We start from the raw sequence: 17,380 nt of genomic DNA, 5'->3' as shown, positions 1-17,380 counted from the left end.
TGGAATTATTATATTCTTCTTGAAGTCTGAGAGTATTTTGCCTGTCTCATACATCTTGTTCACCAGATGGTAAGAGTTTTGTCAGGGCTGGCTCTCCCAAGGCTATCAGTAGTTCTAATGGAATGCTGTCTACTCCCAGGGCCTTGTTTCGACATAGGTCTTTCAGTGCTCTGTCAATCTCTTCACGCAGTATCATATCTCCCATTTCATCTTCATCTACATCCTCTTCCATTTCCATAATACTGTCCTCAAGAACCTCGCCCTTGTATAGACCTTCTATATACTCTTTCCACCTTCCTGCTTTCCCTTCTTGCTTAGAACTAGATTTCCATCTGAGCTCTTGATATTCATGCAACTGGTTCTCTTTTCTCCAAAGGTCTCTTTAATTTTTCCGTAGGCAGACTTAGAACTACTTGAACCTAACTAACCTAAGGACATCACATACATCCATGTCTGAGGCAGGATTTGAACCTGCGACCGTAGCAGCAGCACAGTTCCAGACCAAAGCGCCTAGAACCGCTCGGTCACAGCGGCCAGCCCATTTTCACAGTATGAACCTCGATCACAAGTCTGACTCGACATGCAGATAATACAGGTCTTCACACATCATGCTTTTTGACAGTCAAATGTTGAATATGAAAGACAGCTGTAGATGACACACAGAGATTCATATGTACCACAAGGAAAATACAACAAAATTATCTGCTGGTGTCCCACCCCTCTCCAAATATTTTTTTTCGGGAGTGGGGGGTGGGGTGGAAAGGGGTGACGGGTGAGAGGAGGGGGAAGGGAACACGGGGGTGGCAGAGGTGGGGTGGGGGAGAGGGGGGGTGGAGCAGAAGGGGTGAGAGGGGGGACGGGGCAGTGGGGGTGAGAGGGGGGACGGGGCAGTGGGGGGTTGAGAGGGGGGACGGGGCAGTGGGGGGTTGAGAGGGGGGACGGGGCAGTGGGGGGTTGAGAGGGGGGACGGGGCAGGGGGGGTTGAGAGGGGGGACGGGGCAGGGGGGGTTGAGAGGGGGGACGGGGCAGGGGGGGGTTGAGAGGGGGACGGGGCAGGGGGGGGTTGAGAGGGGGACGGGGCAGGGGGGGTTGAGAGGGGGACGGGGCAGGGGGGGGTTGAGAGGGGGACGGGGCAGGGGGGGGTGAGAGGGGGGACTGCGGAAGACGGGGGGACGGGGCAGAGGGGGGACGGGGCAGAGGGGGGACGGGGCAGAGGGGGGACGGGGCAGAGGGGGGACGGGGCAGAGGGGGGACGGGGCAGAGGGGGGACGGGGCAGAGGGGGGACGGGGCAGAGGGGGGACGGGGCAGAGGGGGGACGGGGCAGAGGGGGGACGGGGCAGAGGGGGGACGGGCCAGAGGGGGTGGGGGGTGAGAGTGGGGACTGGGTAAGACGGGTGGACGGAGGAGAGGGGGGGACGGGGGAGGGGGACGGGGGAGGGGGACGGGGGAGGGGGACGGGGGAGAGAGGCGGGGGAGGGGGACGGGGGAGGGGGACGGGGGAGGGGGACGGGGGAGAGAGGCGGGGGAGGGGGACGGGGGAGAGAGACGGGGGAGGGGGACGGGGGAGAGAGACGGGGGAGGGGGACGGGGGAGAGAGACGGGGGAGAGAGACGGCGGGGTGACGGGGGAGAGAGACGGGGGGGACGGGGGAGAGAGACGGGGGGGACGGCGGAGAGGGGGGGACGGCGGAGAGGGGGGGGACGGCGGAGAGGGGGGGACGGCGGAGAGGGGGGGGACGGCGGAGAGGGGGGGACGGCGGAGAGGGGGGGGACGGCGGAGAGGGGGGGGACGGCGGAGAGGGGGGGGACGGCGGAGAGGGGGGGACGGCGGAGAGGGGGGGACGGCGGAGAGGGGGGGACGGCGGAGAGGGGGGGACGGCGGAGAGGGGGGACGGCGGAGAGGGGGGACGGCGGAGAGGGGGGACGGCGGAGAGGGGGGACGGCGGAGAGGGGGGACGGCGGAGAGGGGGGACGGCGGAGAGGGGGGACGGCGGAGAGGGGGGACGGCGGAGAGGGGGGACGGCGGAGAGGGGGGACGGCGGAGAGGGGGGACGGCGGAGAGGGGGGACGGCGGAGAGGGGGGACGGCGGAGAGGGGGGACGGCGGAGAGGGGGGACGGCGGAGAGGGGGGACGGCGGAGAGGGGGGACGGCGGAGAGGGGGGACGGCGGAGAGGGGGGACGGCGGAGAGGGGGGACGGCGGAGAGGGGGGACGGCGGAGAGGGGGGACGGCGGAGAGGGGGGACGGCGGAGAGGGGGGACGGCGGAGAGGGGGGACGGCGGAGAGGGGGGACGGCGGAGAGGGGGGACGGCGGAGAGGGGGGACGGCGGAGAGGGGGGACGGCGGAGAGGGGGGACGGCGGAGAGGGGGGACGGCGGAGAGGGGGGACGGCGGAGAGGGGGGACGGCGGAGAGGGGGGACGGCGGAGAGGGGGGACGGCGGAGAGGGGGGACGGCGGAGAGGGGGGACGGCGGAGAGGGGGGACGGCGGAGAGGGGGGACGGCGGAGAGGGGGGACGGCGGAGAGGGGGGACGGCGGAGAGGGGGGACGGCGGAGAGGGGGGACGGCGGAGAGGGGGGACGGCGGAGAGGGGGGACGGCGGAGAGGGGGGACGGCGGAGAGGGGGGACGGCGGAGAGGGGGGACGGCGGAGAGGGGGGACGGCGGAGAGGGGGGACGGCGGAGAGGGGGGACGGCGGAGAGGGGGGACGGCGGAGAGGGGGGACGGCGGAGAGGGGGGACGGCGGAGAGGGGGGACGGCGGAGAGGGGGGACGGCGGAGAGGGGGGACGGCGGAGAGGGGGGACGGCGGAGAGGGGGGACGGCGGAGAGGGGGGACGGCGGAGAGGGGGGACGGCGGAGAGGGGGGACGGCGGAGAGGGGGGACGCCGGAGAGGGGGGACGGCGGAGAGGGGGGACGGCGGAGAGGGGGGACGGCGGAGAGGGGGGACGGCGGAGAGGGGGGACGGCGGAGAGGGGGGACGGCGGAGAGGGGGGGACGGCGGAGAGGGGGGACGGCGGAGAGGGGTGACGGTGGAGAGGGGTGACGGTGGAGAGGGGGAATGGGGGAGAGGGGGGAGGGAGATTGGTAAGCTGTGTTGACCAAAACAATATGCAACTATCTCCACATTATCAATTTGGGCTCTAGGTGTGCACTACAAGCAACATTAAAAACCACTTAGAACTGTCATCCACACCTGCAATGGAACCTGGATCAGTGGTATTGGGTGTCCACCGCCAAGTGCAGGATTTGTGCAACACCTGATGATTATCGCAGAGGACTGTGCAGCGGCCAGATTACAGCAGTTGTCTCAGGCATGCACCTCAAGTTCAGGAGAGTGAGAAGGAGGGCTGCACTATGTCCGTGCTGGTTGAAGTGACAATCTTCAAATGGGAAAAATGGTCTCTTAAATCTAGAAAGACAACCAGTCTAAGGGAAGAACACCCCAACTGAAAATCACTTGATTTTTGAGGTTGGTAGCTGTATTGATGGGTCTGCAGCCCATCACTAATTTAAAAAATGTGGAATGTTCAAACTCAAAGAGGCCAAGAAAAATGGCAAAGGGCAGAGGTGCTGTACAAATAGGACATCAAGCTTGAGGAGGAGTATCTATAGCAACTATAAAGAAGTTAAAAAATATATATAAAATCCTGGGACCATATCAGATACAGACTTTTGCAAATGGATGTCAGTGTAGAAATCGTTATTTGGTAATCACAGCAGCATATGCCCCCAACTGACGATGCTGTTACTACTGGGTAAGACAATTTGTTGATTTTACAACTTTGGAAAGGGTGGAAATCAGAACGTGTTTCTAATTGGTGATCTACATAGCAGAATGGATTCAAAATTAAATGATATAGTAGTAGGACATTACAGAAACTTCCTTGTGCTTACTAATGGTGAAAGACAAATTTATTTATGTGAATAACGCAAATTAACAATTGTTAACCTTCCGATAGGTGCACGTACATGTCAGGTACGCAGCGACAATGTTCGTTACCTTTTCTTGGAAAGCGGGAGGGAGGGAAATCTCCCCTTTGTTCTAGCCTCCACTTTCGACCCCACCCTACTTCAGTCCTGGCAGCTGCCTGCTACAGTAAACAGCAAATGTTTTTGTATCTGAGGAATACGTGTGACTTTTCATTTTCCATTATTTATCATTAAATGTTTAATGCTTATTAGCAATTTAAAGTAGTGTACATGGTGATTTACATGTGTCTCAAATCAACAATGAAATTAAACTAAATTGTATGTGTCTGATACGCGTGATCTTCAATGCTTGCATCATGTTATTTATTCAGTTTCATTTCATATTTATATCATAGGTACTTTGGGGGACAAAGAGATATACAATTTAAACAATCCTTTGACTGCTGAAGCTGTGATAAATGCAATTCTGCATGACACCGATGATGAGGATGATCAGGACAACAGTTTTATAGAGGACAGTGACAATGAAGAAGAAGAGTATGTATCGGAAAGAGATGGAGATTCTGATACGGAACTGAGTGCTCAGTCTAGCTCAGAAGATGACAAAGATGAGAGCACAAAATTGACATTTCAAGCTGTTCAAAGGAAAAATTAAAAAATAATTGAGGTTTGGTCATGGCAAAAAAGGCCAAGGAACAGGCAGAGATGAGGTAAACAAAATATTTTACTTCATCTGCCTGGAGTAATCGGACTTGCGAAAAACATGACTAATATTCTAGATTCATGGATATGCCTCATCTCCGACATACTAATTGAACGTATTGTAGAAAATACAAACAAATTTGCTCTTACAAGACAAGATAACTATTCTCGTTCAAGGGACGCTCAACAGATAGACACAGTGGAAATGAAAGCTTTATTTTGGATGCTTTATCTCGCTGGAGTGTACCACGCAAATCGTCTGAATCTCGACGACTTATGGTGGATGGATGACTTCCTAACCATCTTGAGTATAAAAATATTTCAGTTTTTAATGTGATCTATTCGTTTTCATGATGTGGAAACAAGAGGAAAATGAAGAAAAACTGACCGCCTAGTTCCTACAAGAATTATTTTTGAAGAATTCGTAGTGAACTGCCAAAAATGCTGTTCACTTGGGAAAATTTCGCTATCAATTAAAAACCCTAGGCTTTTTGAGGTAGATGCAGTTTCATACAATATATGCAAAAAAACAAGCAAATATGGTATACAAATTTATGCTTAGTTCGACTCTTGGCTATATTATATATAAATAATATGGAAATACACACTGGAACCCAACCAGAAGATCCATTTAGTGTAAGCAATAAACCATCAGACATTGTGAAAAGGTTAAAAGCACCCATTTTCTACAGTGGGAGAGATATCATGGCCGACAATTAGTTTATGGATTACGATTTCGTAAAGAAATTGGCATAAAAAAATTTTATACCTTGGCATATTATGTAGAAATAAGTTTCAGATTCCTCCAGAATTCACAGCAACCAGAAAGCAAGAGCCCCACACAAGTCTGTCTGGTTTTCGCAAAGTTAGTTAGTTTGTTGGTTGCGTGTTCCATTGATCAATCACACGGTACAGTAGCTGTTATGATGTGGAACATGTCAAGTGCACAAGAAATGCACATATGAAACAAGATTTTTTAATATGTATATATATAGTATTATATCAAAGATTAATATTTCTATTATTTACCCCATTCCCTTAATTGGCACAACATGCATATACTATATTTATAGATTTATTTATTCCTATTCAAGAATTCATCTATGGTATAGAAGGAGTTGTCAAGGAGATATGATTTCAATTTATTTTTGAAGTTATTACTGCTGTCTGTCAGACATTTTATTTCATCTGGTAATTTGTCAAAAATTTTTATAGCAGCATATTTTACCGCTTTCAGTGTCAAAGATAGGTTGAGTAATGGATATTGTATGTCTTTCTTTTTTCTGGTATTACAATCATGAATGTCACTGTTGTTCACGTTATTGAGAACAAATTTAATTAGTGAGTAAATGTACTGTGAGGCTGTAGTAAGAATTCCCAATCTCTTAAAAAGATACCTACAACATGTGCGACTATAAACCCCACACATTATTCTAAGCACTTTCTTTTGAGCAGTGAATACTTTTTGTCTAAGTGTTGAGTTACCTTAAAATATTATTCCGTATGACATCAGAGAGTGATAGTATGCAAAGTATGTTAGTTTACTAATTTCTATATCTTCAATTTGATTGCAAAAGTTGCTGAACCTAGTCGCTTTAGAAGATCCAAAATATGAATTTTCCAATTAAGATTCTCATCTATATGTACACCCAAAAACTTAGTATGCTCTACCCTGTCTACTGACTTCTGTTGATGTGTTATATTTATTGAAGGAACTGTACTTTTTTCAGCAGAAAATTGGATGTACTGTATTTTTTTCAAAGTTTAAAGCAAGCCCATGTGCAGAAAACCAAATAATGACTTTTCCAAAGACCTTATTTGTATAATTTTCAATTGGAGTTTCTTTTACTGGATTAATAATGATGCTTGTATCATCAGCAAACAGTGTCAGTTCAGTTTCTTGTTTCAGATAAGAAGGTAGGTCGTTTACATATATCAAGAAAAGAAGCGACCCATGACTGGACCCTGTGGAACACCTAATGTAATTTCACCCCAGTTAGATGAAGTGGCAAACTTATTTAAATCACTTGACCCATATAAAGAAACTTTTTGTTTCCTGTTCTGTAGGTATGACTTAAACCACTCATATGCTATTCTATTTATACCACAGAACTGTAATTTCTGTAACATTATGTCATGGTTCACAAAATCAAATGCTTTGGACAAGTCACAGAAAATTTCTAATGGTGACATTTTACTATTTAAAGACTCTATTATGTAGACAGTGAAACTGTATATTGCTGTCTCAGTGGAACAGCATTTCTGAAATCTGAACTGTGATTTACTAAGTATCCCATTACTGTTGAGACGGCTAACCACTCGAGTATTTTACTTTCTTGAAGATTGTTGAAAATGCTGTAAGCAAGGATGCTGGCCAGTAATTATTGACATCTGTGGTGTCCCCCTTTTTGTAGAGAGGCCTGACAGAGGCATATTTTAACCTGTCTGCGAAAATACCTTGAGTTAGTGATGCATTACATGTGTGATTCAGAACATCAGCTGTAATTGCTCCACATTGTTTTAATATCTTATTAAAGATGTAATCTATGCCAACAAAACATTTATTTTTCAAAGATTTAATAATTTTACTCATTTCACAAGAGGTTGTTAGGTGAAACTTAATCTGACCAAAAATTTTTCAAAACTGATTCTTCTATGTACTGCCTGGCTTTTTCTTTTGAACCATTCTTACCCATTTTTTCTCCTACACTTAAGAAATGGTTGTTAAATACATTAGCTCCTTGTGTACTGTTGGTTGGGATGGTCTCATTCTCTCTAATAGTAATACTACTTACCCCAGTGGTTACTTTTCCTGTCTCCCTTCTAACAACATTCCATACTGATTTGACTTCATTGCCGGAGTTGTTAATTTCTTCTCTAACATACATATTTCTTGATTTCCTTACAACTTTTCTCAGTGTGTTACAATAATTTTTATAGTGTTAAACTACTTCTGGATCTTTACCAGTTCTTGCTGTCTCATACAGTTTTCTTTTTCTTTCTGAAGACACTTTAATACCTGTAGTCATCCAAGGTTTCTTTGAAAAGTGTGTGGTGTTACATTTAGTAATTTTCTTTTGGAAAAAATGCTCAAAAAAGGATATAAATTTATCAAGAAATATGTTGCATTTATCATTATCATTTGGCTCATTATATACATCTCCCCAGTTAACATTTCTTAAACTTTATCTGAAGTGCTCTATAGATACCGGGTTGAGCAACCTTACACTTTTACTTAATGGTTTCTGAACTGTACACCCTGTTAGGTTTTGTAAGTTAATCAGTTGTGCATCATGGTCTGACAATCTATTTACCACAGGGAAAGCATGTATGTGTTTTACATCCTCTTTCTGTACAAAAACATCATCTATTAGAGTGCTAATGTCTTGAGCTATACATGTGGGGAAATTGACCACTGACTCTAAGTTATATGTTGTTAATAACACTTCTAGTTCACTTTTCCTATCAGAAAGTTTACATTGAAATCACCACAGATTAATAACTTCCTCTCTTTGTCTGACAGACAGCATAATAGAGAGACAAACTTTTTTATGAATAGCTCCCAGTCCCCTAATGGGGACCTGTACACTGTTGCTAATATCAATACTACATTATCTAGCTGAAGTTCACATGCACAAACCTAAAAGTGCTGATCAACACAAAATTTGCTTACTTCTACAGTTTTGTATTTATACCCTTGTTTTTATGAGAATGGCAGCTTCTCCTTTATCCATCCTAGATCTACAAGTGTAAGATGCTAAATTATACCCATTTGTACTGACTCTATCCATCCCCACAGTTACATGGTGTTCAGACAGACAGAATAAATCAATCATATTCTTATTTTTGAGATCATCTAAACACACTAATAGCTCATATACTTTATTTTTTATTCCCCTGATATTTTGATCAAGTAAGTTGATACTGCTCTTAGCTTTGCCCCTATTTACTGCACATGAAGTTTCTTATATTCTATTTGTCTTGATTGTTGGCTGTCTGGACTTTGGCTTTAACCTAAGAAACCTGTCTGCCTGGATCCTTTAACCACAGGGAGGCAACACTTTTTTCACACGTGCCAAAAAGAGTATATCCAGCCTTCACAATGATGGAAAAATCGATGAAGTAACAGGTGATCTCAAGAAACCAGAAATTATAACTTTTTACAATCACACAAAAGGAGACGTTGACACTGTCAACAAACTTTGTGGGCCTTTCAACATTGCGAGAAACACAAAGCGATGGCCTCTGGTGGTGAAACACCAGCAGTAATCTCAAGAGGACAAAATATCTCAGACATCTTTCAAACCAACTTGTGCAGGAACATGTAAAAAGGAGAAGTACTAAAGTAACTGGAGACCTCTGTACACAAGTTCTAAATGTGTTGCACACAGATGATGAACACCAACAGCAACAAGGAAGAGCAGAAAAAGATCAACTTCAAGAGCCTCTGAAGAAAAGATGTCGACCATGTTTAGTTAGCAAGAAAATGAGAATCACCCATTTTAAATGTGAAATATGTGGACAGTTTATTTGTTTACAGCATTCAAGAAATGTTTGCAATGATTGTATTTCAGCTTCTAAATAATCACCTGTTTCAAATGTGAGGTATATGGATGGTATGTTTTGTTTACATCATTCAAGAAATGTTTGCATTGAATGTATTTCAACTTCGAAATAATTTTAGTATATTGAGAAACCAAAATTTCAAGCACAATCCTGTATAAATTTGACATTCGAACATGGAAAGTAAGTATCAATACCTCGTGAGCAGTGGGAAGAAAATGTGTGTTTTGAAACATAACTTTATTTTTAAATAATTTTTTTATCTTGCTTTTGTTTGTATAACCCACGAATAATACCTAATATTACTTTTATGATAAAAATGTAATGTTTAAAAAGAAAATGTTTATTAACAAGAAGTGGTATCTGCGAGATACGCACGACTGCCCTTGTCCGATTAGAAGGCACGCCTATCAAAAGGGTAATGGGTAGCTTTTACACCAACGTATTCACAACTGTACGTGGATGCAACAAGCAAATAACTTAAAATCAATCACTGATTGCACACGGCAAAACATAAGAACAAAAGTAACTTACAGATAATGTATCACTGCCAAGTAACATGCTCAATGAAACTTAGAACATACATAGAAAGAATTGCAACAGTATTGAAGAGAAGGTAACTGAAAGAAATGTGCAACGAGATTAACATAAATGACACTTTAGTCAAATACAATAATTACACTAAGGTTACTGCAATTCATGATGGTCCCTTGAACATTACAAAAGATGGGACTTGGTTCTAAATAGGGAAATAGGGTACATGATCACCATGGATTGCAAAGCAGAACTGTGACATGCTCCCACGCTGGCCAAAATGTTGATAAGAAGTCCTGGTGGTGAAGTGTTCCATTCCTTCACCAGTGCAGTTGACAACTGGTGGATGGTCACTGGTGCATGTGGTTGCGATGCAGTATATCTTCCCAAAGCGTGCCACACATACTCAAAAGGATTTAAGTCGGGAACAGCAGCCAAGTCCAGTAGCCGAATATCATCTCATTTCAACAAGGCTTTTTGATGTGGTCATACATCACCACCACCACCACCACCACCACCACCACCACCCATAAAAATGAAGTCGGGAGCGAATGCAACCGTGGAAAGACACAGTCAGGGAAGGAACACAGTGACACAATAATGTTGAGTCGCAAGTGTACAGTGTTCAAAGATTGGGAGGTGAATATTCCCATGTAGCATTATGTCTCCCCATGCCGTAACACCCGGACCACCAAAATAATCATGTTGCAAAATGTTACTGGATGCATTACAAGTTTCCAGTTCTTGCCATATGAGGGCACAGGGAGTATTGTGGAACATGATACTTTCGGTGGCCCAGGTGTTATGAGGCATAATGTTGCATGGGCTTATAGACCTCACCAGTCAGTGTTATTGTGACCCTGTACTCTTTCCCTGTGTGTGTCTTTTCAGGGGTGCTTTTGACGCTGACTTAATTTTTATGGATGACAGAGCACGACTGCAAGGTGGAGCACCTCCTGGGACGAAATGATATTCAGCGAATGGACTGGACTGCCTGTTTCTCCAACTTACATTCCACCAAGCACATGCGGGGTGTGTTCGTGAGACCTATTGCAGCACGTCCACATGCAACAACCACCATACAATAGTTGTCAACTCCACTGGTGAAGAAATGGAGCACCTTACCACAAGAACTACTTACTAACCTTATGGTTAGTATGGGAGCACATTGTAGAGCATGCAGCCCCATCTGTTGTGATCACATGAGCTATTAAGGATGGCATTCCACCTTTTGTAATGGCCAGGGGCAATCAGGAATCACAGTGACTTGAGAGTAATTATTGTCTTCGAATGAAAGTGGCACTTTAAAAGTAATCAGTTGTGGTGACTACTTTCCAACTGCTTAACCTGCTGATTTTTGAATGATGATGAGGCCTGTAACACAGTTTTAATACAGTTCTTCCATTTAAAGTGTCATCTGGATTCAGTTTTACGCATCAGACAATTTGCGTGAAGTTCACCAAAAATAACATACTGGTAGTTGACTCGCACAAAATACTTTCAAAATATGTTTATTGCATCACAACACAGGTCCTCATATAAGAGCCAAGAATTACATCAATTTATGTACTGTTTAAATTGAAAATAATTAAACTTATAATTGAGAGTTATATGCTTTCACAAAACTGGGTGCACATTTTGGTTTAGCAACTCATGACAATATTTTTGACATAGTTAGCCTGTCGAAACATCATTGTTTTTATATTAAAATTTCACAAAATATACATTGATAACAATACTTCAATAATTTGTGTTAATTATTTTACAATCACAGTTTAACTTTTGTTCCTAATATGAATCCTGTATCTTTATAGTGGGTTCCATTTTACTTGCTTTTACACTTCTGTGCATTAATTCCACAAAGGATAACTTCAACCTATGTTTACATTATGTTTGGCACATTTTGGTTTAGCTTCATCATAAGTCAACTAGTTTTCATAGATATGGTGAGCTAGCAATGTTACAATTTAAAATCCTGCACATATATAATCTTGTTTAAACATCGTTTGATAGTATCGTAATCTCCGATATGCATGGAATTGTAAACTGCATTTCATACTGTTCTGTTCTCCTGCATTACAATTTCTTTTCATCTCACTGATATTTCTTTCAGTTGCTTTCTGTACTACACTCTAGCAGTTCTTCCTCTGTACAGTTCTCATTTTATCGAGTTACGTTACTTGGCAGTGACACACCACGCAAAAGTTGCTGTCCTTTCTGTCCTTTCATCCTTAAGTTTTACACACCAGTGCAAATTGTTAGTGGCTCAGATCATTTCTTATTCATAGCAAAAACTTTTTTTCCCTAAAAACAAAACTTACACTGTAAAGGAGCAGCTGACAAAAATGGAACTTAATTAAATAATATCAGTTGTAATATTGAAGAGTTAAGAAATGGCTCAGATAAATTCTTGTACCACGTGAGGCCAGTTAAAAACTGGAGAGAATAAGAGAAGATAACCCAATTAAATGTATGAAAATCTGAAAATGTGCATACAATGCTGCAAATGAAGCCCTTGGAGAGAGAGAGAGAGAGAGAGAGAGAGAGAGAGAGAGAGAGAGAGAGAACCAGAAGTCACAAATTAATGGCAAATGGAAAACCTAAATGCTTGGCAAAACTCCTGAACTCAGCAGTTTTAGAAATGCGGGCAGAAATGAATTGGTGTGTGTGTGTGGGGGGGGAGCAATTATTCCATTCATATTTTAAAAAGTAGCTGGAATAATTGTGCAAACTATACAGGAATTAGCATACAACAGCTCAATTGCAAGGAAAAGTAATAACGCATAAAACAGAAGTGCAAATAACAGAGTCAGAGGAACAGAATGGGTTAAGAGCAGGACCTCATGAACATAAGGCACATCCACTCTTAAACACCTAATTGAAATAAAGCTAAAAAGAGGAGCGACTCTTCACTTAACATTTATTGATTTGCAGAAGGCAAACAATATAGTTCAACTAAGTAACTTGTGGTTGGCAATGCAAAATTTTGATATTGGTAACAGGTACATCCAGGTAATAAGAAACTTATGAGGATTGCAATAGTATAGTTTAAGTGGGTAACAAAACTTCCCATGAATTCTCCACAAATAAGGGTCTAAGATAATGGTGCTCATTACCACCAACTTTCTTTAAAGAATAAAGTTTTGCAAAATTGGAAGAAGAAATGTTGTGGAATGAGAATCCCTGTAGGAGTAGAAATACTGTATGCTTTACTCTTCACAAATGACTTGGTCCTGAGAGTGGTAGACAAATATGACTTCACTTACACTTTCAGGAAGAAGGCTCAAAGCAGGTGAAGACGAATAAGAAGACTTGAATGTAGGATTCTGCAAAATTAAAAATCTCTGCACATTTAAATACTTGAGCATCATTTTTACAACAAATGGAAGAAGAACGTAAGACATCACAAATGAAACGGTGCAAGGAAAAAGAGCGATTGGCCAACTTAATTCCTTACTATAGAGTGCAAGTCAATCATAAAGAATATCACCATAAAAGACTCTGAAACATGGGAGCTAATAAAAAAAGGAGTAAATAAATTGATGACTCTTGAGTTGGTTTTTTGTGAACAAGTTGTCCCATCTCCAGATTGGAACACATTCAGAAATGAAAGAATCCAGGAAATTATAGGAGAAATTGACAACATTCTCAATGTCATAGGAGGCAAAATATTAACTTAGTACAGTCACCTCCACAAATGAATGATAAGTGGTAGCCAAAACTATATATAACAAATTGTCTAAAAATGGGTCAATCAAGCCTGATAAATTATTTAAAGACAATGTTCATAACTTCTTGTTAACTAATCCATTCTATTCATTAGAAGAATTTTTAGAAATGCCCAATATCAACTTAAATATCTAAAAAATATCTAAAAATATATCTATAAATATGTCTGCTTGTGTCTGTATATGTGTGGATGGATATGTGTGTGTGTGCGAGTGTATACCCGTCCTTTTTTCCCCCTAAGGTAAAAGTCACATCATCTTTGTTTTTAGATATAAAAGTTTATTTTGTAACATTAATAGGTTAAGTGAACAGACGAAGTCTATTGCATGTAATAATGCTGAATGACCAATAAAGAATCTGAATCTGAATCAGCTGAGTGGGGGGAGAAAAAAAAAAAAAAAAAAAAAAAAAAAAAAAAAAAAAAAAGGGAAGACCACCTACAAGATCGATGCGAGATTTTAATGATATGATGAATGCGAGGTACCTTCAGGAAGAAGACTGGATGAACAAGGAACTACAAAAGTTGAAAAGGAGAAGACAATGGCCATCATAAAAAAGCTGTACATATGTGGGCCAGTCCCTATCTATCAAGTGTAACTTGAGGCTGTGCAGTATTAGGAGAGGCTGCCCCAAAACCATTTTCTAGCTTACAGTCAACATTTCGGTGATTCATTCACCTTTCAAGGTGGTAATGTATGTGCAAACTTTACCCACCTTGGGGACACCTTCCTCTAGAAGGCAGCAATCAACAGTATGGAATTGTCTGAGATATCTGACGATATCAACGCCACTGAATGGACTTAGAATTAGTTGAAAATTGCTGTGCCTCACTGTAGGAATCTTCTTCACACTGGATGACCTCAGGAGGAGCAACATGCAAAGGAGAACTGATCCAGGCACATTTCAATGTACATGATGGAGCAACTGAAGATTGAATGTTATCCACCAGCAGATTTTGATTCCACAGCTGTGCACTTCTGAGCAGACTGCCTTTATTTTGCTCACTGTTTTGTGTTTATTTAACAGTGACAATTTTTTTTAATTAAAAAAAAATTTTTTAATAAGGTTTATTACTTGTTCCCTTGAATCAGAGCCCACATTCATTTGCAGATGTCCAAGTGGCACAATTTTTTTTTAATGCAGTTTAGTCAGTGCTGTGAAATAAAAGCCAAGAAGCACATAGTATGAAGAGGAACATTTTAGTCATGCAGTAAAAAAGAAGAAGAAGAAAAATAAGAAGAAGACGGCGCGGTCTGTGAAGAAGTGCCAATAACACTGAGACGTTATAGGTCCAATTCCCTATGATATACGGAAAAAAAAGATTGTTTCCATACTGGTGGTGCTGTATTATAAATTTTTAAAAAAATATCTGTGCCATAGCACAAGGAACCAAAACACACTGCAAAAAATAGTTTGCAATTACTTTGAAATAAGGCTGACAACTGTTGCAACATCAGCCATACAACCCCGATACCTATAAAGAAAGACTTTTTGTGTGTTCAGCTCTGTTTTCAAAGGAACAGTGCTGAATGCAAAAACTAATGAAGCAACAGTAAAATATGAAGAGAGTCAACTTGGGTGAAATTTTATGAAAGTAAATTAAAGTGTTGAAAAGCACACATCAAAAGGGGAAAATAGGTTTCAAAATGGGAAAAGTAAATAGTGAGACTGAGATTGAGCTGGACTCCAACCTCTGCTAGCAACAAGAGGGTTATCTTCAGACCATAAAAAATTAGCAACAAACATCACATTCTTAAGAAGAACTGGTTTTAACTCTACAAGAATCAAATTCTAGAAATGTAGTATGCTTACAAAATGTATACAGTATCACTAAGAATGACACTTAATCAATACCAGCATAACACATCTGCTGAAAACTCTTACAATTTTCAGTATGCTCAGCAAAAAAAATTCAAATGATAATTGTTAAGAAAATATTTATCATCATCAAATAAATGACCTGGATCTCTTATACGGTGAACCTGAAATAAATATTGAGAAAGGGAAGAAGAGCCCACTTAATATATTTTATGATACTTTTAACCATTGAGGAAAAAGAACATTTTTATTTGGAGATCTGATGAAATTAACAATTTATATGCTGATGTGTACATCTCCCAAATTTCTTGCAGAAATATGCATACTCTTCATACGAAGTTCTATATAAAAGCATGGTAAATGAAAAAAAATCTGACATTTTGTATATTTTGCCCATATGTTCAAATCATCAACTGTTAATTTTTCTGCAGCAAGGCAACAACATTTCTTGTTCTCTTTTAACTGTATGATATTTCCAGTACCATACTTAATGAAAATTTATTCCAGTACCACAAAGTCCATCTTACCTCACCAAGAGTAGCCCTCCTTTTATCAGTATCAAAATGCTGATCATACTCATCTGATTCATCTTTATCTGCATCTAGAATGTCCTCATCATCAAATTCCTCAAACATATAATAGTCACCAGAGCGAATTGCTGAAAATGAAAATTATTATTTTATGACTTGCTCATCAGAGAACACAGTAAAAACACCTTGATCAGAAACAAAATAGGAAGATATTGTCCACATCACATTGAAAAAATACAGTGTGTCTGACAGAACAACACTATACACTGCAAGATTTGAATTGACTGTACTTATGCTAATAGAAAAACTATGATATAGTTGTCTGTCATGAGGAAAGTAATAAAGAGAGTCTTAAAAGCTGAGATGATATTAGCATATTGGTGGCATGGACTATTTACTGCAAGACTTTACTTTGATAAATTATGACACATAATTTATCTACAATATAGATTTTTTAATTAACAATAAAAAACAACAAAAAACATCTTTTGAACATTGTATAACATTTGCCAATATTTAAATGGTGTATTTTTAATTACATCTGAAGTAAAACTTGGCTAATTATTTGCAAATAGTTTGCAGCTGACTCTTGTCATCAGCATAAATAATTTAGTGTCTTAAGTTAAATTAGCTTTCTACAGGCCGCTAAATAACTGCATAAAAACAAGCTAGGTTATGAAACAGCAAAAATTATAGTTACCTAACCAGATTTTGTACAATTTCCCTACATATAACACATAGGTTAGCAGTATATGCAACACACCAAGTTATGACAGCAAAATTACAGTTACATAACCAAATTTTGTAGAATTTTCCTACATATAACACATAGGTTAGCAGTATATGCAAGCATGTCTTTATGTTAATTGCATGTACAGCATTAGAAACACTGAAAGCATGACGGCTACATAGAGCGGACAATGAAATAATGAAGTGTTACACACAACAACATTTATTGTTAAAAGAGACTGAGACAAGCCTTTGCAAAAGTTGTCTGAAATTTGAAAATATACATCAGCAATTTTATATATACACATCTCAACTCCAAATATCTTCAATTACTGTAAGAAGAGACAAATTTATAGCACCTTGAGAAAGCAGTGATCTTGTTTAGTAGCTCTGTGAACAAAGAGCAGTCAAGATCATGTATTTTTACTGTAATGATTAAGTATGGCCACATCTTCAGATCCAAAATCATATTATCTCTCACAGCAGCTGATTCTTCTGGCTGCTCTCACCCTATCCCTAGTTTAGATCTTATAATGGCTTAATTCAGTTGAAACTGGTCTTTCCAATACAAATAAGTGATGTAGACTGCGCTTTGGTCATAAAATTTAATTATTGTGTTAGAACTGCATTTTAATTGTGAAGATAAAACTACCACACTCGTCACAGAGGAAAAAATATGGTAAACATATAGATTTCTAGAAGTAATACACAAAGGTTCCCTTCTAATGGAGCAAGCCAAATCACAAATCAGAGCATGAAGGAAATAACCACTCCACTAATTTAATAAGTATCAGAAAGAACATACGATGGTCTTTAAACAGGCAATATCAGAAAATATTTGTT

General features: G+C 41.6%; 1 protein-coding gene across 1 annotated transcript in view; it reads right to left on the bottom strand.

Annotated features, from left to right (window-relative positions):
• The window catches only part of LOC126263224 (piezo-type mechanosensitive ion channel component), a 686,714-nt gene that overhangs the window by 249,086 nt on the left and 420,248 nt on the right, over positions 1 to 17,380 (bottom strand). Inside the window, exon 29 of the mRNA XM_049960308.1 lies at positions 15,806 to 15,936. Coding sequence (XP_049816265.1) covers positions 15,806 to 15,936 — 131 coding nt within the window. The remainder of the gene's footprint in view (positions 1 to 15,805; positions 15,937 to 17,380) is intronic.

The sequence above is a fragment of the Schistocerca nitens genome, chromosome 6, assembly GCF_023898315.1.
Source record: "Schistocerca nitens isolate TAMUIC-IGC-003100 chromosome 6, iqSchNite1.1, whole genome shotgun sequence".
Taxonomy (NCBI): Eukaryota; Metazoa; Arthropoda; class Insecta; order Orthoptera; family Acrididae; genus Schistocerca; species Schistocerca nitens.
Note: the sequence above shows the minus strand (reverse complement) of the source record. Positions and strands in the feature narration are given on the sequence as shown.